General features: G+C 38.0%; 1 protein-coding gene across 1 annotated transcript in view; it reads left to right on the forward strand.

Moving 5' to 3' along the window:
• FRY (FRY microtubule binding protein) overlaps positions 1-21,516 on the forward strand; it is a 159,165-nt gene that overhangs the window by 115,449 nt on the left and 22,200 nt on the right. Inside the window, exons 43-53 of the mRNA XM_065730251.1 lie at positions 251-345; positions 2,067-2,668; positions 4,240-4,337; positions 4,430-4,600; positions 8,796-8,936; positions 9,676-9,855; positions 10,874-11,035; positions 11,727-11,801; positions 12,550-12,720; positions 18,343-18,543; positions 19,064-19,225. Coding sequence (XP_065586323.1) covers positions 251-345; positions 2,067-2,668; positions 4,240-4,337; positions 4,430-4,600; positions 8,796-8,936; positions 9,676-9,855; positions 10,874-11,035; positions 11,727-11,801; positions 12,550-12,720; positions 18,343-18,543; positions 19,064-19,225 — 2,058 coding nt within the window. The remainder of the gene's footprint in view (positions 1-250; positions 346-2,066; positions 2,669-4,239; positions 4,338-4,429; positions 4,601-8,795; positions 8,937-9,675; positions 9,856-10,873; positions 11,036-11,726; positions 11,802-12,549; positions 12,721-18,342; positions 18,544-19,063; positions 19,226-21,516) is intronic.

Raw genomic sequence — 21,516 nt, forward strand, 5'->3', positions numbered from 1 at the left:
GTATGCTATTACTGGTTTCCTGGTGAGATATGTGCTTTTCTTGCATGCCTTCATAGATCAGTCAGAGGCATAAAATAAAACACACTTACAGTGACATTTTAATGTTCAGGATAATGGCAGAGGTGTGAACGTTGTTTTCTTTTCAGGAGAAATTATTTTCAATAGATGACTCTATTTTATGAACTAAATATAATTGAATATTCATTGTTTTCAATATCTTTGTTGAATGACTAACCTCATGCATTGACAGGGGTATGTAATGGAAGCACTACTTACTTTGGAAGCTGCAGTGGATAATCTGTCTGATTGTTTGAAGAACAGTGATCTTTTGACAGTGTTATCTCGGTAAGAGCGTGTTCCACCTAAGTGTATCTTTCCTTTTCAGTGTCTCATGATACAAAGTGTGTGGATCTGCAACCTGACAGCATAAAATGATTTTGATATGATTAGGTTCACTTGCAGGCTTCACAGAGCTAGACTAAGAGCACACATCAGCCACTCTTTGCAATAGCAAAAATCATGTTGATAGAGCTAATGGAACTTTCGAATGCATTGTAAATTATTATGTTGCCACTAGGCTATGATTTGTTTAAATGTCCTTGAAAAATATTATCTTGTTTGCACTTTGTGTTTTTGCATCATACACTTGAAAACATAGCTAAGAAAAGAGTCGTAGTTTGGAATATTGGTTTCATACATCATGTTATTTGGTTGTTTTTTTTGTTTGTTTGTTTTCCCATACTGATTTTGCTAGTGGTTTAGGCTATCTTTCTGGGACTGATGGCCTTAAAGTGGACCACAAACTGAAGCATAGGAAGTTCCACACAAATGTGCGTGGGAACTTCTTCCCAGTGCAGTGACGGAGCAGTGGCACAGCTGCACAGAGAGGTGGTGGAGTCTCCTTCTCTGGAGACGTTCCAGACCCGCCTGGACGCCTACCTGTGCAACCTGGGCTAGGGAGCTGCTTTGGCAGGGGGCTGGACTCCATGATCTCTGGAGGTCCCTTCCAACCCCTATTGTTCTGTGATTTGTAAATTAAGCTAAATTTCAGGTTTTTTATGTAACATATTGCCTGTACTGAGGGAAAATTATTGTCCATCGGGATCCTTATAGCAAGAACAGAACTGGGAACATGTTTGGGAAAGTTAGCATTAAGTTACCAAGCTTTACCTATAGGACAAAAAACACAGGGACTATCATTCAGGTTGGATATTAGGAAAGATTTATTCTCATGAAGAGTGTGAATGCATTGGAGCAGTCTGTCCAGGGAGATGCTGGAGTCAGCATCCCTGCGGGTGTGTAGGAAACATATTTCCTAGATGTGGCACTGAAGGATGTGGATTAGTGGGCATGGTGAGGATGGGCTTATGGTTGGATTAGATGGTCTTAGAGATCTTTTCCAACCCTGACAAAGCTTTGATTCTACAATTTTGTCATAGAAAGCAGTGGGATGCATTATTCTTTACCCCTTAGTGTTTCTGATTCCATAAGATCCTCTTCAAAAATTATAGGCGGTATGGACTTAGAGTGTGATGAGATAGGAAACAGAGAGTCAGGGATTAGCTGCTCTCCAGCACAAGCTTCCCTTCCATCTATCAACACAGCACATTCACTGATACAGATAATGGATAAGGACTGTCTGGATCATTGCATGGTAGTCCATAAGGAGGCATAAATCACTGGAATTGAAACACCTCAGCTTTCTGTAAACTGTCTTCAAGAGCTATTGGGATTCAGGCCGAGGGAACCTGTGACAAGATTTCTAGAGGATGTGTACTAGCAAGGTGAACTTTGACAACCACACAATGGGTCTCATGAGAGTAATATGGCATACTGGTCATTCTGCTTAATATACAGTATTTTTAATTCCTACCATTTCTTCACATTGTTCCTTAAGCTACTGTGTATTTTTCCTGCCAACTGTTGAGGTGTCTGTAGATAGTTTGCTGTTTTGCTTTCCTGCTTAAGTATTTATTTACATTTTCATAAGTACATACATCCAATATTTATGAGTTTCAAGCTGTGCATTCACACTTTACAATGTATGTTCTTTGTTTTGGGTTCAGTTCATCTTCTCCAGATTTAACATCAAGCACCAAGCTGACTGCAAACCGGAAAAGCACAGGCCAACTGAATGTGAATCCCGCAAGTAGTAACACAGCCACTGCTGAACGAAGCAGACACCAGAGGAGCTTCTCTGTACCCAAAAAGTTTGGAGATGTGGACAAGTCCTCAGATCCACCACGCAGTGCCACTCTAGACAGAATTCAGGCATGCACCCAGCAAGGCCTGTCCTCTAAAACCAGAAGTTCGTCTTCTCTAAAAGACAGTCTCACTGACCCATCCCATATTAACAATCCAACCAACCTACTGGCCACTATCTTCTGGGTTGCTGTGGCTTTGATGGAATCTGATTTTGAGTTTGAGTATCTAATGGCATTGCGGTTACTGAATAAACTTCTGGCTCATTTGCCACTAGATAAAGCCGAAAACAGGGAGAAGTTAGAGAAGTTGCAAGGGCAGCTCAAGTGGGCAGATTTCTCAGGGCTTCAGCAGCTGCTCCTGAAAGGATTTACCTCCCTTACTACTACTGACCTCACACTACAACTCTTCAGTTTGTTAACACCAGTGTCTCGAATATCCATGGTGGATTCCTCTCAAGCTATAGGTAAAAACAGTGTATTTTTCATTCTTTCAGTTTCTGTTACTGTTATGTTTGATGAGAAGACATCATTAGGCTACCTGCATAAAACCAAAAACGGCACTTTCTCTTCTAATATAGAGTGAAGTAATCATTGTTCAGATTCATGTGCTTTTTGGAAGTCTTATAGCAACACAGCATGTTTCTGAAGTGAGAATCTATTGCACAGTAAGGCTTTTGAGGAGAGCAGTCCTGTATTATTTAACATTTCAGTTTTAGTGCTTAGCACCTTGAACAGTTTCTGAGCACTTAATAAAGTAACAATGAATAAGACAGACTTTATATAACCTATTTTTGCCACTTTTTCCATTGAATTATCTTCAGAATATTACAGATTATATCATTTAAATTAGTGCTTTGTGGGATTTTTCTTAGCAGTGTACATATTGGCAGTAAGGGTATGAATGTGCTGAACAGCCTGTCCCTCTGTAAGCACCTCCATGTGGTGCTCCCTGTCCCTTGAGACTTTCAAGGCCAGGCTGGACCATGCCCTGGGGAACCTGATCTACCTATGCATGTCCCTGCTGCAGGGGAGTTGGACAAGATGATCTTCAGAAGTCCTTTTCATCTCTAAGAATGCTATGATTCTGTGCTTCTGTATGTTCCAGTCTTCTGCTAGGCATCTCACACATGGGCTGTGAAGTTGCTGTCTCAGTGTATCTTTTTCTCTTCCCTGAGTATAGGAGAAGCCTAGAGAAATTTTGCTCCTAACTTGGGCCCCTTGTTTAAAAATAAGAGATCATGATGATTAGAAGGTTATTATCATAAGCTGAGGTTCTTTTCCAGAAAAACTGATTGTGCCTAGTTACAATAACTTGATGCTGAGCCCTCAGCTCCCACATGAGCTGGAGCAGTTTTTTTTACAGCTCTGCATTACAATCACTGGCTGCCTTGAGCCAGCTATGAATTGGTGCAAAGGAGCTGAATCCCAGCTCCCAGCAGAGCCCATGTGCTGATGACAGGGGCTGGCACTTCATGCAGGAGCCATCTGCTAGCTTCATAACCACACGTTTGAGAAGTTCTATTTGACAACTTACATCAGAATTTTGATTCATTACTTCTATTACTTGAACAGTGTAAAAAAATGGAAGCTCTCTAGCAGCCTGACTAAAACAGTTGTTTGTTTATCACTGAACTTCTTCACATGTTCGAGCAGCAGAAATCAAAAGGCCACCTATGTTCAGACTGCTAAGTGGAAAGGACAAAAGTACTCTAGCAAAAATAAGGAATATACTCCTGTGAGATATTTTATCCTGTAAATACTGTAAATACCAGTTTCTGTGGTATTGTTGTTTGCAGAAGTAGGATCATGCTTTATAAAGTACTGGTGCCTAACTGATAGACTGGATTTTGAAATTAAGTCTCCTTTTAAGACAAATGTGATGGGGCAGTGGTGTGAACAATTTGACACAAATCTGTATGAGTTTATGGGTAATGTAATACTGAAGCTGTGACTTTCTCCTAGAATACCATCTTAAAGATTGCTGTGACTCTTACCTTTGTAAATATCCGTTCTGTTCTTTATTTTCCTGTTCTAGGATTTCCACTCAATGTTTTGTGTCTTCTGCCCCATTTAATTCAGCATTTTGACAGCCCAAACCAGTTTTGTAAAGACGTAGCTGAAAGGATTGCACAGGTATGAAAGTTATTTACTCTTTTGTACATCTTCAAATCTTTAAAATGCAATTGCTTTATTCTTAATGTATTTTGAAATTTATGTTTAATTAGGTTTGTTTGGAGGAAAAAAACCCCAAGCTCTCAAATCTTGCGCATGTCATGACCCTTTATAAAACACACAGCTATACAAGGGACTGTGCTACCTGGGTGAATGTGGTTTGCCGTTACCTTCACGAAGCATTCGCTGATATTACTTTGAACATGGTTACATATTTGGCTGAGGTAAGTTTCCAGAGACTTCTTGCAGTTTTAACCCTTCTCTTGCCTAACAACACAAAGAGCTGAATTGTGCGAGATTACTGGGTGCTCTCTGTAGCTACTATTTGAAATGAAGAGTAAAGAGTAGAAATAGCAGAAAGAAACAGATTTACTGTAAGAAATTAATATTTCTTATAGCCAGGCTCTCTGTTGTAAAGTTTAAGAAAAGTCAGCAGACATCTCTGATACTGGCTATCTACATATTTTCAGAGCATGAGAGGCCAGGCTGCACATGCACACAGACTTCAGGGCAGGCCTGGCTCTCCCTCAAGTTGCAGTTCATCACCATTTTTGCAGATGAGAGCTCTAATGTTCATGTCAGATCTTGACTGATGGTGAAAGCCTTGACTCTTCTGTTCAAAACTAAAACAAAAACCTGAGATTTCTGTTTTCTAACTCTGAGACTCTGAAAAGCTATTAGCTCTTCAAACATGCCAACTCTGATTCCTCCAGAATTAATTATCTTATTAATTGTCAGACTTGACTTTCAAATAAACAAATGCTATAACTACTGAGTTCTAAACTCTTTCTCCTTTGCTTTCCCATCCTTAGGAAAGCATCTGCCTCTCTGTTTTACCTTCAGTGTTGTGTGACAATTCTTGATGTTGCTGCATCTCCACAAAGGCCGCTGAATGTGATCTTCATTCCCCTAAAAATGGTCTTAGGCTCTTCCCCCTTATTGTAGTTTAGTACTGGGCTACCAAATGAATGGCAAGTCAGGCAGGTTTATGACCATAATTAAGGCACATTCCTCACGTAACATCATCATCACAGAAGACAGAGTAGTAAGCACCACTTCCTTTCTCTGTATTTACATTGACTGCAGCTCTATTGAGTCATGTCTGGGGAGTGTTTGCGTGGGCACAGGGTAGCTGCCAGTCTGGAGCAATAGCAAGGGACAAGAAACCATCTTGTACAGCCTCCTGTGTAGCCATGAAAAGATTTTTCCAGCATTCAAGATGTTTTTTTCCTTTTCTCATTAACTGATCCCCAGAGCAGGATAAACAACGTTCTGCTGTCTCCTTTAAATCAATTGTGGGATATAATGTAAATATGTATAACTGAATGGGGTTGAGAGCCCCACTGGGGAATCTACAGTTGAATGTTACAGCTATTGGTTATAAAACCTATGGTATAACAATCTTGGCTCAGTCCTCAGTGCTTGGGCCTGTAGGGTACTGGGAAATTTACGGAGCTTAGAAATAAAAATGTAAAACCATGTTGCAACAGTAAAACCCCCATGTACATGGGTTCACCTTCAGAATGGGTCTTTCTTCCACAGATTATTACAACTGTGAGAACAAATGCCCTCAGCAAAAGGCAAAAGCTTCAATTACTGCCATTCAGACAAAAACTTTCATTTAATCTCTTTGATGTCAGGTAATTGCTTGTCAGCTCTAAGGGTGTGATCCTGGTTTAAAATGAGACATTTCAACAATATCCAAACCTTGCAGTGACAAGCAGTGCTCCTTACTCAGTTCTACAGCTACAGCCATGAAAAATGAGGAATTTCATTTAGGCAAATATTTTGGGATTTTAATTTACCCCCATTACAAAGAAGACTGAGATCTCCTCAAAAGAGTCCAGCAAAGGGCTACAAAGATGATAAAGGGCGTGGAACACCTCCCTGAGGAAAGGCTGAGAGACCTGGGTCTGTTCAGCCTTGAGAAAAGAGGACTCAGAGGAGATCTGGTCCATGTCTATAAATATCTGAGGAGCGGGAGGCAAAGGGACGAGGCTGGACTCTTCTCAGCAGTGTGTGGCGATTGGACAAGGGGAAATGGCCATAAACTGAAGCATAGGAAGTTCTGCACAAATGTGCGTGGGAACTCCTTCCCAGTGCAGTGACGGAGCAGTGGCACAGCTGCACAGAGAGGTGGTGGAGTCTCCTTCTCTGGAGACGTTCCAGACCCGCCTGGACGCCTACCTGTGCAACCTGGGCTAGGGAGCTGCTTTGGCAGGGGGTTGGACTCCATGATCTCTGGGGGTCCCTTCCAACCCCTACAATTCTGTGATAAGGGAAAATCGTTGTTTAACAGTGCCCCAAACAGTAGCGGGCAGCCCAGGCAGCCCTTGGAAGTGAAGGCTTCGCTTTCCACCTAGTTCAATGTTAACTGCTGCTTCAGGAAACTCAGCTAACAGAGCCATACCCTAGGCCCAGAAAACCCTACCTTACCCAAGAGAGGAATCTGCAAGTTTTCAAAACAGTTCATAGGAACCAGAGTCAAAGACTGAGAATAGTTATGATTTCATTTTAGAAATGCAGTGGAACCACCTTGTCCTGTAATCCAGTGATCTGAATGATGTGTTATCTAACTCCACCTTGCTTCTGGTTTTGTTACTCATCGTAGCAAAAGAATTCCTACTGTTTTAAATGAGTTTTAAATTTGTTATTCTTTAACCACACTGCAGTACTCATGAGAAATTCATGATACGTTCCAATACACATGAACTATCAAAAACCATGTGCACTAATTACATCAAATGAAAACTGACATAGTCCACAAATGTGTAAAGTTTATGGTGAAAGAGCTTTTTAAGCCAAATGATTCTGTTGACAACAAATTTATACAGAACTGAATGGAAATTGGAAGCTTTCCTGGAACAGATTTCTAGCCAGTTACAGAGGAGAAAATCTCACTATTACCTGAAAATTCATTTTCCTTTTAAAAAAGTGATTATCTGATGCAACAACCTCTGTTAGAGAACAGAATTTCTTCCTCTGATCCAGGCAGTTTCTTGCCATCCTTTATTTCATGCTTTAACGATGTATCAGCTGATGTGCTGGATAATGTAAAATGATGTACAAGAACAGAATCAATATCCTAATGGAACATGAGAAAAAGCCTATAACCCTGTTCTGGAGAACTGCTAAGCACATTTATCTCTCAGTAAAGGCATCCATGGACTATAGCTGCTTCCCATGTAGAACCTTTAATTTCAAAACTTCCCACTGTATCTTTGTAGTGGAATGGATAAAGCATAGCAAGTTCTATCTATTGTGCTATTAGTGGAGTTTGCCTACTTTGTTTTATGAATTACTGCTTATTGCTCCTTTATACTGATGAAAGAAATCAGAAGATAGTTAGTTGGGAATATGTAGTCTGCCCTACGTAGCAGTTTGTTTCAGCCAGCATGAAACATTATCACTCAATAAAAAGCCTTTCAGGTCATTCTGGGCAGGGAGGATATCTAGTAAGCTACTAGTGTCCACCTGAGTAACATTTGACATTTTTCTCTTATGGAAGACGTGAAACACCATAGTCTTTTAAAAGTAATTTTCTAGATCTTCTAATCAGTGCTAGAAGAATATTTTGTTGGCCTGCATGGAAAGTTAGTTTCTAGTCTTGAAGCCCCTGGTAACCTTCAGCAATAACATTTGTCTGCCTCTGAAATTGATGGGGAGGGACAGTAGCTGTTGGCAGTGAAAGAATGTGCTTCCTTCCAGGGAATATTCAGCTCGTTGACTCACATGCAAACATAACATGTCTCTCTATATGGATCCTGAATTAGTCATGTGTATGTTTGAGCACAGTTCTCTTTCCAAGTTTCACTGTGGTATTCCAGTATATACATTCAGGTGTTCCAAGGTTCCGGGATCTCGATGAAGTCTCTCTTTGTATTTGTGTGTACAGTAAGGGACCCCGGGGATTCCGTCTCCTCCTTAGCAGAATGTGTTTCGTTGGCAGTTACAGCTAGTGAGCAGTGAAGTATATTTGGATAAATACATATCAGTGTCTGAATAGTAGTAGTTTTGTTTCTTCGGCATGTTTTCTTTTTTCCTCCTTGACCTTCAGAAAAGGCAGAAATAAAAAGATACTCTCCTGTTTTTATTGGATGTACTTCCCCCCTATTAATGTGTAAATATTACCTGCTAGTAGACTCAACTGTTGAATCTGTTCTCTGAATAAGTTAGGGCAAGCGTACATAGAATGTATCTTTCATTATCAAAACTGTCTGGCATTTGTCTCTCAACTTAAAGCTCTATTTTATTTCACACTTTTATCATCATCACCTATAAAATGTTTGTAAAGTGGTATTGCAAAATGAGTGGGTGAAGAGAGATTAACAATAAAAGAGGTATTTGTGAAACCAGTAACTTTTCCCTTTGGGAAGAAGGACTCAAAATTTAGTTTTAATCACTTTACTTTTTTAACAGCTGCTAGAGAAGGGTCTTCCCAGCATGCAGCAATCCCTCTTGCAGATGATCTACAGTCTTCTCAGCTATATGGACCTGTCAGCTATTCCTGTCAAACAATTTAACATGGAAGTGCTAAAAACTATTGAAAAATATGTACAGGTAAATACCATATCTCCTTTATATTAAAATAGGAACTTTACAGCATTTAATACATTGATTTTATTTGTAAGAATTTAAGACTACATTAGCAGGGAGTATGAGACTGTCCACTGTGATAACTAATCAGTAGACATCCTTATGGCTAATAGGCTGTGTGTCCCCAGATAAGATGCTCAGCTGTGTGTTCTCTGTGTGGGAAGGGTTAAAATGCAGCTATATTGCTTTAGGAAGCAGGTTTGATACAGGTAGATCCTGACTGACCACTCTTTTTAATAATTAGTGTTGAGGGAGATGCAGCATAAGCAGTTCCCTTTAGAGACTTCTGCACCTAGATCTTGGTGAGTGGAAAACACCCATCTCTACTAGGAAATCACAGCTATAAAGTGCCTGTTTGGAGTCAGTTTTTCTGATAAACAGAATCTGTAATGTCACCTTTATTTATTCATAGTGATCAAGGCATGTGGGTTGGAAGTTTAAATCCTTGGTTTAGTAATTGGCCTTGCTTTCAGGTCTCCCACTTTGCAAGATAGTTTCGTAACAATGGTATCTTAGGCACGGGGGTGTGTTTCTGCTGTTGAAACTGTTCAGTGAGTATATATTTTGACTCTGGTCAAGACACAGAAAAAATAGTATTCCAAATCCACATTTGTATTATGCGTCAGAAATATGACAGTCAATTGTAAAAAGTTTTGAATAGGTGTGAAACATTCATTTGCTGATTAAATATATCTATTTCTAGAGCATTCACTGGAGAGAAGCCTTGAATATCCTAAAGCTGGTAGTTTCTCGTTCTGCCAGTTTAGTTCTGCCATCATATCAGCACAGTGATCTTTCAAAAATGGAAATACACCGAGTGTGGAACAGTGCTTCAAAGGAGCTGCCAGGGAAGACGTTAGAGTTTCATTTTGATATTTCAGAGGTACTTCTTGTAATTCTGCTGCTTAACACCTTAACTCTGTCATTCAGTAATTCCTAAAACAAGTCGTAGCTCCTTAAGAAAGCTGAAAAGTTGTGAAATAAAGGAAACTAGCAATAGGACTAGAGGGAATGGCCTTATGTTGTGCCACAGGAGATTCAAGTTGGATGTTAGGAAGAACTTTTCCAGAAGAGTAGTCAGTCGCTAGAAGGGGATGCCCAGGGAGGTGGTGGATTCATGATCCCTGGAGGTGTTCAAGAAACATTTAAATGCTGTACTGAGGGACATGGTTGAGGGGGAGGTGTTGAAGATGGGTGGACGGTTAGACGGGATGATCTTAGAAGTCTTTTCCAACCTTGGTGATTCTATGATAGAAGAGATAATTTGAACTCTTTTACAGAAGAGGTTATCCTGCAGATCCTGTATACCTTTCAGTTTTGTAGAACTGAATAGTCTTATTGACTTTAATGGGCTACTCACTCAATTTATAGTTATGTACCTACATGATCGCTTGCAGTATTTCTAGATCTGTGTAGGTAATAGTGAGAATATTGTTACAAAGGGCTTCTTCTTTCTTTCATGTAGAAACATGAAATTTCTAGTATATGTTGAGCATCCTATCATTACTCCAAGAAAGTTTTTCATTGTGAATTAAAATGGGGCCAGAATTCTCAGTAATCTTAATCTGGATTTGAAATAAATTTCATAAACTTTCTGGTTTTATTCTTGAAACTGTGGGTTTTTAGGCTACTTCTTATGCCATAAAGTGTTTTGACAGTTGCTTTGGGTGTTAGCTGTTCTTGAATGCAAGCATAAGCTACTAGATATGGCAATAGCTACTGAGAGTTCACACGGAAAAGTAATACACATACCAAATCACGTGAAATTTGCTGCACTCCTTCTTTCACCCATGCTTGTGATCTTCAGAGTAATCTTTTCCTGTGACTGAAGTGATAGGCCCCTTTGTAAGTTCCTCCTGGAATACTGCATTGTATTAGTGAATAATTACTCTCTATTTAAGACTCCAATTATTGGGAGACGGTATGATGAGCTGCAGAGTTCTTCTGGACGAGATGGTAAACCCAGGGCAATGGCTGTCACCCGGAGCACTTCTTCAACCTCATCAGGATCTAACTCCAATGTCCTTGTTCCTGTGAGCTGGAAGAGACCACAGTACTCTCAGGTAAACTTTGAAATAGCCCACTGTTCCTTGCACTCCAGGATGGCTGTGCGTGGTAAATATCTCTCTTGGATTCAGAAAAGTTGAGTTATGGTTGGTTTCTATACAGTGTTATTTTAACCTGTAGACTTCAATGTCAGATGTAGCTGAAACTGAGGTGTTAGTGAGGAGAGCAGATAGACAGCAAGTGCAGTTTTCCAAATGTTGTTCCCTTGGGAAATGTATAAAAAGATTTCCTTGGAACAGTTTTCCTAAATGTGATGTTTGAAGATGTTACTGATTTTGTCTACCTGCAAGTTAAAACCATGCATAATAAATGGATTTAATGGTCGTTTTGTTTGTTTTTAACATAGCTGATTATGTACAAGTGACTCAGTCCCTAATTTTGCAAAACATAATTATGTATGTGCTTAATTGTAATCTTCTAAACTGTCCTTTTTGAAGTTTTCCACAGTATCTTGTATTTTCTTATTAGGCTTATTAGGCTAATTTATAATCAATAAGCACTGAAATAATCAACAGTTATTTTTGATTTTCCTTATATGTACAGTTGCTCTCAGAGTAACCCTGTGAGTCCTGAATGACTGAACTCTTGATTGGTTCCTTTAATTCAAATTTTCTGATGTTTGTTTCTAGTCACCAGAAGAATGAGTGGTTTAAAAGATGCTAACTTGAGAATTGTCTTGTTTTCTAGAAAAGGACAAAGGAAAAGCTGGTACATGTCCTTTCTCTGTGTGGTCAGGAAGTTGGACTGAGTAAAAACCCTTCAGTGAGTAGCTTTATGTTGACTATTTCTGTATTTCTTTGTGCCCAGAACTTTAAACATGAGGAACTTTATTTCTCAGTGCTGTTGATTTGATTTGTATAATTTAATGTCATATTGCAATCATTCTGATTTACACTGGCTCATACTGCATTTTTCAGCATAGTTATTAAATGTTTTCTACAGAAAAAGGACAGTTTCTAAACTCTCTTTTGAATATAGTTTATATATCACTTGTATTCTGATGAACAGATCATTCATTTCTACAAGACAGGGGCCGTTGTGTTTTCACAACTAAATTGCATATATAATTATTTCTAGTAGGAAAGGAAAAATGACAGCTTATTGTATTTCTAATCTTGACAGATTTTGAGCATCATTCTTTAACTAGGGTTTTTTGGGTTTTTTTTTGGATAAACTTATTATCTCATTCCCTTGACAGCATTTGCTTTGCAAAGTTCTCTGAATATTGTTCCTGTAAATGTATACAAACATCCAGGCAACATCAATCTGCAGCCATTAGGAGGTAGCTGTAATATTCTTGGATGTGTTCCTCAGTATGAAGTTATTTCTTTGTACAAGTTTAATCTGAAGGCACCTGTCCAACATAAATAATAAAGAGTGTTCTAAAAATACTCAGTGAAGGAATTAGGTGTGTACTGGAAATACAGCCTTCTGAATAACCAATTACAGCTTTTAGGAAGAAACAACCGGAGGGAACAGTTCGTAACAAGTGAAATCCTTTGAATTGTAGGTGATTTTTTCTTCCTGTGGTGATTTGGATCTGATTGAGCACCAGACGAGCTTGGTGTCCTCAGAAGACGGAGCAAGGGAGCAGGAGAATATGGATGATTCAAACAGTGAACAACAATTCAGAGTCTTTAGGGACTTTGATTTCCTAGATGTTGAGCTGGAAGATGGGGAGGTACAGTATATTTTATCTGAAACAACTTTTTAATCAAAATAGTTTGTTATTCTTTGTACTCAAAACTGTACTCTTCTTGTAATATAAAGCTTCAGCTGTGTAGCTATAAACTTTATTTTGTTTTGAGAATATCTCTAATGTTCTCTTAATGTTTACTTCAGTAGCATAACAGTAACAGGCTACCACACCCTTCCTTTCTGAGTCGACTTTAGGAAACACTGCATAACTGTTACTGAATGATAAAGCCTCTGTTCTAATACCTTTTAAGTGAGCACACTTTTAAATCCGTTTATTTTAAATACAATTTTAAAGGTCTAAATGGTTAACAAACTATATTTTCTGATTTAAAAAAGCACAAAATTGTTACAAATCTGTTGGTTCGTGAATAACCCTCCACAATATGGATTCGGGCCATCAGGCTTCTGGTGCTCCTACAGCTGCTGATTAAATCACTAATTTTTAGAGAGATGTACCTTTCATTCTGCTGACACTGTCAGTGGTTTCATCATTTCATACAGGAGTGAAACAGATCCCTGGGGGCCCAGATCAAGTCTTGACAGGTCAGATTATCTATAGCTAAACTGCTAAATTGACAAAGTGCTGAAATCTGGGGTGCTGCACCCTTTAAATTTGCTTATATAAAATTTGAAGTATATCTTTGTATTTGGGTGCCAAACAAGTCTAACAGTTTTGTTGCTATTTAAATGTTCAGGAATTGATAGCTCTTTTGAAGAGTACACATGTTCAACAAACCTAACAGTTTAACCAATTATTTTATCATGATCTGGACATGGATTTTAACATGAATTTTCTGAGGCATCACTGTTAGGCTTGAGAAAAACATGTATAGGAAGAAATAATCTGTTTTTCCACTAGTCGAATTATTTAAGATAAACTGACCCCTCACCTGTGAACTCATATCTGAATTTAACTTATTTTCCATTGAAAGAAAGGATGAATGAATGGAAAGAGATGTCTCAAAGTCCTTATTTACAATGTCAGGAATCTCCATTTGGGAAAGTAGTAATTTAGGCTCGCAGTTGCCCATTGCTTTGCTCAAAAAAAAAAAAAAAAAAAATTAAGTTAAAAATTAAGTGACATCATTAGTTGAAAATACATAAGCCAATTATTATGAAGGAGCTTTATTTTCCAAACAATAAAAAACAGAACAGCTGCACGGTTGCTTTGTCACTGCCTGCAATTGTTTCTGTGTCTTCAATGCTTTTAAGATATTACAAGAGATTGGGACTAAATATCATACAATAATTGTTTTTGCAATAGGTGATATGTAGGAATTTCTTCATTCTCCTCAGTTTAAAGCATCTGCAGATTATGTGTAATTACACAGAATAATTCCTGTCCAAAAGAATGCACCTTCATGGACTGTGATCCTGCAAAGATTTATTCTGTGTATGTGGCTGACTTCAAGACTGAAGCCTAAATTGGTTAACATACTAATTGTCTTAAGTTTGTTGTGAAAAGATACTATGTTCTAGTTTTATGTTAAATAGGGGTAAATATGTAGTCTTTTACATAAAGCAGTTTGGAAATAGACGTGGATCTGAAACCTTGTGTTCCGAGGTCTGGATTCCAACCTGATTTACTGGTGTTTTAGTGAAACAGAAACTTGAGCCAAATTCAAACATGGTAGAATCTGTATCTCTTAATGACTCAAGGGAGGTCAGGTCTGAATTAGATATATCAATAAACATGAATAAAAAAGAGTTAGAAAACTTGAACTAGCAAAAGCACAAAAAAAAAATGGTTAATGTAAACAAAGATGCTTTTCTCATTTCCTGATCACAATTTGCACTTTTTGGAAAGTTGATAAAGATGTGAAAACTATTAGTGAATATTTTCAAATTTGAAAGATAGGACTGAAGAGTTGAAGGGTTTTTTTTTGTTGTTGTTGTTCTTTTTTTTATGACATTAGTTAAAACTAATGTTTGTTGATGATGTCTTTAATACAGTAATTTTACATAGATTCTTTCTATTTGTTTTTCTATCTGTTATATCTGCTACCCAGGAACTTCAGGTAAGAATGCTACTTGAACTCAGACGTGCTAGTATATGTTACGCCTTCTTGCAAATTTGTATTATAAAATAATCTCATAGTTTTGTTGTTGCCCTCCCCCTCTTCAGTGTGTGTGGGAAGGTGGGTAGATGTGTGCTTGCCCTTCTGACAGGTGCTTAATTTCTTTTTGCCTTGTGTTAGAATTTTATTATTTTTTTTCCACAAAGTTAGTTTTAAATTACATTCTGCTTCATTTTAAGTTTGTTTTTAACATTTTCAATGTTCTTGACAAATTTTAAACTTTCTTAATTCTAGTACCAGCATTTTTTGTCTTTGCATAAGTATTATGTGCAAACAAAAGAATTGCCAGCCTTTCAGTTGTAGTATGTTGGCTCCTGTTAGCATCTCACTAATGCTGATACTTGAGACCTTTTCAGAAAGTGTGGATTGTGAGCCTTAATTTAATCGAATGAATTAGTTCATACAACATAATTTAATTCAGCTGCATACTCCTCCCACCTTTTTTGGAATCTGTGAAGAAAACTGAAAACATGCATCGGTGTTCGTGCATTTGGGAACTACACTGCATTTTCATTTATAGAGGGGCTGCAATGACACAGACTTTGAATGAATTATAGAAGGGATTTGACAAAAAATTAACAGTATTTTGCAAGTATGTTTCTGATATCTTGCATATCAGTTATGATGCTAAAACTACCCCCAGGAATATCTTTGTCTCAAAATGCCTGTGCCCTAGAGGATACAGTGATATGGAAGTGCTGCCATGCTATTCAGTTCCAAAGTATTTTTGCCTACATCCTACAGTATCTGTGTGAGTCCATTAACTGCATACAGTGCCAATACGTGAGGTAAAAACTTGGGAAAGAAGTTTTTTATGATTCTGACTGCCATTATGAAGGAGATAACACTTCTCTCCTCTACCTTGTGCTGTGTCCCTTTTTAATATTGTCGCTGTGCCCCTCTTCCCCTGGGTTGTGCTGATGCTTAAAGTGGCCACCATGGCCAGCCTGCTCCTTTACTGGAGGGCAGTGACTGTGCAGTGTGCTATGTAATAGCTGCTCACCACCAGCAAAGCATATCTGTAAGTGACTCTTTTCCTGATGGCTTTTCAGACAGGAGATGTCTTTGCTCAAGCTGTAGATTAAAATGTGCAGCCTCTCAAATACATCTTCTCTTCTGCTTATTTGCTGTGAAATAAATGCTGCTTCAGACCATAAAACGTACTCCATCTCAGTGTACACACTGACCTCTTGTATAAATTCAATATGTTTTTAGTTGTCCCTGTAGCAAGGTTACTGTCACCCAAAAACTGTGGGTTATTTAATCTCTTACCCTTTTTTCTCCATTTTAATTCACTCCCCACTTCTCATAGCATGCCCTGGAAGTGTCTCTTTTCATTTCTCTTCTTTGTTCTGGCTTCCTTTTTAAACACATTGTGGAAGAAAGACAGAGCAGGAAGTAGGCCTATATCCATGGGCTGAAAAGTTCATGATAGCTGTCCTCTACATTGTGAAGATCAGGGTGTGATAACAGTAGTCTTTGCTTGCTGATCTATTTTGCTTTGTTACTTGTTAGTTCAGTAACATGTTTCTGTGGAGGGTGTCCCATTGCTGCATGTGTCATCCAGCCCTTATGGGGAGGGATGGATTTCCAAAGAATTTGTTAAAATAAGTACTTGGGAACTGCACAGTAATTTCTGTGAGTTAGACATCTCATTTCTTACATCTTGGGATTTTTTCCCTTCCTACATAAAACTACTGGGTCCCAGAATGAAAACACAGGGGCTCTTCTAATAAATGTATCAGGCTTCATAGCGAATTATTTTTCATTTGCTCTTCAATGTAGTGCATTCTTCAGTAGCACATGCTCTTGTAGATTGCAGTTCTCACATTTCGGGATTGGTTTTTTTTTTGTTCCCAAAAATGTTTTCTCTTTTTTCTTACTATTTGTTCATGAAAAGCGAGCTGAGTGTCATAAAAGCGAGCTTTTCCTATTTCCATTCCCTTTCCAAAGCATTAGAGGGTAGTGATGCAAAAGATCTGTTTGTGCAGTCTGTCCGCTGACTGTTAAGGGAGTGAGGTATCTGTAGAATTAATGGCACATTTTGCAGTTTGGAGCACCCCGTTTCAGGAAATGTCTGAGCTTTGAACACGGGTCACTCAAGTGTTTAAAATCAGAAATCTGCTGAAGTAGCTCACTGAACTCAGACCATACTTTTTATGTGATTGCACGTAGTTTCAATTTGCATGAGCATAAGATATAGTCCTTCTATAATCAGTGATTTGCTAATGTTTATGAGTTTTTAGGCAGAACTGTATTTTTATAAAATTCAGTAGTTTCATATTAAAAAGGTCACTGCCAACTTGAATTTCTAACAGTTGGTATATTTGTTTAAGAGGACTGGTACTTACAGAATCCTTTTTTAGGAAGTCAGCCCTCAACTTCAGGAAGAAATGTTTCCTTTCTTTATAAATTCCCTTCCCGTGTTGATGTGATGCTGAGGGTTTTCACCTAGAGAAACTCAAGCCTATTGCTGGATACTTCTGTGCAGACCTTCCGTTGCTGACAAAGCTCACATGGTCCATGGCAGGAGCAGCTGCATGTTCCCATGGTGCTGGTCAGTAACATGGCCAGACTTGATGAAGGGAGGAAGAGGATTTGTGTAATTAGTCAGACCATGTGCAGTCTAGTGAAAAAAATACAGTGTCATGCTTCAGTCTGGTTTTCTGTGGCATACATGAAGTAAATGGGAACATGGTAGAAAACTATTTGTCATTTTTATACATAAAAGAAATTAACTGATCTTTGTGCCAGTTGGCTATCCTAATAAGTGGTTATGCAGTTTGATTAGTGCACTCCATTTATGTAGATGTATGGGGGGGTGGAATTAAAAGTTAATACAAAGTGTTTGGTCCATTTGACAGCTTCCTTTTTCGAAAAACTGATATTATCAAGAAATCTCAGTTAATGCTATACTTTTGAAGTGTAGTTTCAAGTAGTTCAAATGAGATCAAGTTAAGTAATCCATATATGCCTAGAATAAAAGTTTAAAATGTACGCTGCTTTAGCTGTTACATTTTGTGTGCTATAGGAGGGGTACATTCAAACTGCCTTTACTCATCACTCTGGTTCTGTACTACAGAAGGATGAAAAATCATTAATGTTTCACAAGTGAAACATTGCTATGACCTGTGCTCCTAATATTTTTAAACATCATTGGAAAAATCTCTTAAAATTGCTTCAGAACTTTTCTTTTGCCTGTCATTGCTCTATTGGTATTGAAGTGTGTGTATATTTGGACTTACAAATCAAATTCTTAATTCAGCAAATGCATGAAAAACATCTAATATTGAAAAGAATGACTCTTCATTTAACTGCCATTTCCATGCTTCTGCTCTTATCTGCAGGTGAAGCACTGGAAAATTTAAAATGCTCCTGTTACATTATGGCTTAACAAAATAATGTTTATATCAAACGTGTTTTATATTTTTACATAAAAAACATTTATTCTCTTAACTTCGAGCTACTTATTAATTTTTATATGATGAGTTTCAAATGAAGGAAGCTGACCCTACGTCCAATTTCAGGGAGAGAGCATGGACAACTTCAACTGGGGAGTACGGAGACGTTCTCTGGACAGCCTGGACAAATGTGACATGCAGCTGCTGGAGGAGAGCCAGCTTTCTGGGAGCACACCCAGCTTGAACAAAATGAACCATGAGGACTCCGAGGAGTCATCAGAGGAGGAGGACCTGACCACCAGCCAGATCTTGGAGAACTCAGACCTAGTAAGTTGCTAACTTGAAACTGACCAGTAGGTTGGGTTGTGTTTGTGAATAAGCTGGGCTTTTAGATTCCTCTCATCTCGGAGCAGTCTTAATCATCTGACACTGGGAGATGGCACTCACTGCTTGCTTCTTGCTTGTTTGCATGTGTGTAGAAGACTTAATGTGAAGTTCAAAACATCCGAAGCGTCAGATCTGATTGGATACCCTTTTTTCCACAAATTAATATATGTCAATTTTGCATTAATGGCCAGTAGTAAATCTTTATGATGTATTTAATTATTAAAGAAATAGGAGAAGACTCCAGTTTTGTAAATTGCGTCCAGTTTTCATTATTCACTTCTAGGATGTTTGCGTACACCTTTTCTAATAAAAATAAGTTTGTAATGTGTCTGCATGTACAAACTAAAAGAGCCACCATCACTTCCATTTAATATAATGTCTACTTTTCGTGTTCATAAAAGCTGGGTGATGGGGTAACTGTGTACTCAGTTCTTTTGTCCTGTTGTTGTCTTTCAAACAGATTATAAATCTTTCCCCATCAGAGGATACAAACCACACTGACTCACTCTCCACATCATGTGACACAACCTCGGCAGACCCTCATCATTTTAATATAGGAACATCTAGCTTTGATGTGTCATTGCCTGATATGAATAATCTCCAAGTGCCTGAAGGATCCAAGGTTAATAATTTTTTACTTTCTTTTCCAACTACAATGGATTTCATGTAACATCATTTCAAGTTTATTTTGCTTATAATTTCATGAAGGGTTTGATCTGTGTAAGCAAGTGCATTCAGACTTCTGTATACAGTGATGTAATATGGTACATAAATATGTTGGGTGCATTCGTAACCTTTCTGTTCTATTTACGGTTTCTTTATATTAAAAGATTTTATTTATTGTTTGTTGGGGAAATTGCACTGTATATACACCAAGATTCTACTAGCTCATTAGAAGATGAATTTGTGAAGTGTTTACAAGTTACAGCCCCAAGGGAGTGCTCTTTTGTTCTTTGTGCTGATTTAAAAGCCAGCTCATGGGGTGGGTGTATGCTTGTATTCACTGGGATTTTTTTGTACGTGGGAACCTATTGTACATTTGTGTGCACTGGATTTAGTTCTTGCCTTTTGGCAGACACTCAGAAATTTTAAATTCATAACCACAATATTAAGCCATCTTGGATGGAGGGAGGCAGCAGGATTTGCAAGGATGAAAGAACCATGTTCAGCATAGTTTATTTCAGATACTTGTATCAGAAGACAAATGCAATATAAGGTTGGTAAATCTTACTCAGTGTGGGGGCAGTTTCTTTCATTTTCTATTTGGTAATGCTTCTGTTTATGGGAGCTCAGGTAAACACTGTCTTTTCAGAAATATGTCTGAAGGAGTTTTATTGTGGCTTTATAACACTTCTACCTTACCATGAAAGCTCTCTTTGGTGTCTGAGTTGGAATGTCTTTTGCAGGAAAGTAATGTAAGAGAGTGAGGCAGAGGAGTAAGATAGTTGACTTATGTAATCATCAGCTTTCATTCCTCTTCTTGCCTTTGATCTCTTCAAATGCAGCCGCACAAGTAATTGATATACCACATATAACAGGAGTTATGGAAACTGGAATTCTAGACACAGTAGGTTGGAATTGTGCTGAGTACTGAACAAATTCTTCGTGCTAAAAACTTCCCTAGGAGGAAGAAAGTACTGGAGGAGGAAAATGCAGTTAAGAATCAGAGAGGAGAGGAACTCCTTAAGATAACAGTTGTGGAACAGATAAACTTATTATCATTTCTCAAAACAAATGCTGGTAGACAAGTTACCGTGTAACAACTATAAGCAGCAGAAGTTGGCAGAATTTCAGTTCAGGAAGCTGCAGTCAGAATAGATCTGTTTGCAGGTGGTGACAGTGACTAATCTTGTGCATCCTGACTTAGTAGTTATTGATGTGAGTATGAAGAATTGCAAATCGTAGTGTAAGATTAAAAAATGCCTGTTGTGTTTTTTTATGCCCTAATAGCCATGTACCAGTGTTCAGCAAAAAGTGAAAAGCTTTGGAAAAGGTGAATTGTAGCTGAGTTTCTTGCAAGGTTGACAAGCGAATTCAGCTCATCCTGGGACAGGTTGGGGGTGGTGAAGTGTACATAACCCAAGATGATAATGAGCCACCAATGTTATGAGAAAGTATGAATTGATAAACTTTACACAGTGCACCTTCTTAGTGTTTTTTTTTACCTCAAAAATGCTTTTGTATTTTCACTCAAAAAAACTAGTTTGGTGTTTTAAGGAAGAAGTGATCCAATTTTTAGTTAGAAAACTGAAATAGCACCTAAGTAATGTCTGCTTAATTTGAGAATATAAAAACTGAACCCCTTCATAGTCCTTTTTTTGTCTTAGTTTTTTATTTTCAGAATGCTGATGGCACATCAGTAGAGCAGAGGAAAATGCTTGTTGATTCTTTAGAGCTATACACAAAGGTTTAGTTGTTGCATCATAATCAAATACAAAAACATTGCTTTTGCTTTTAAATAAATGCAGTGAATGAGAGCAACAGGCAGAATAAGCCTGTTGAGGCCTTCTGAAACGGTGATTTCCAAATTCCAGGAGTTATCATTAATGAGAAGAAATTAATTAAGCCTATTTTCTACTAAAGATAGTTACTGTAGTAATTTAAGGTATTGTTTTTAAGAGATCAAAAGTCAGTGATAAATAATGCTGTGAGCTACACAGATTCAGATTATACTTTTCAAGTTACTGAAACAAATCTATTTCTAGAAGCATACTCCAATCCTACGTATGAATTCCACTCCTACGTGAATCTTCAGAGTCCAGTTTTTTTCTTTCTTTTTGAGCATTGTATTGGATTCCACTGAGTGTGAAATGTTTGCTTCATCTTTCTTCCTCCCTTATTCTATCCCATCAAAACATGTTTGAAAGTAGTTAATGCTAACTCCTTCTTGATAAAGCATAAACAGTTTGTGCA

The sequence above is a fragment of the Cyrtonyx montezumae genome, unplaced genomic scaffold (assembly GCF_038088225.1).
Source record: "Cyrtonyx montezumae isolate F1298 unplaced genomic scaffold, pur_monq_1.0 scaffold_12, whole genome shotgun sequence".
Classification (NCBI taxonomy): domain Eukaryota; kingdom Metazoa; phylum Chordata; class Aves; order Galliformes; family Odontophoridae; genus Cyrtonyx; species Cyrtonyx montezumae.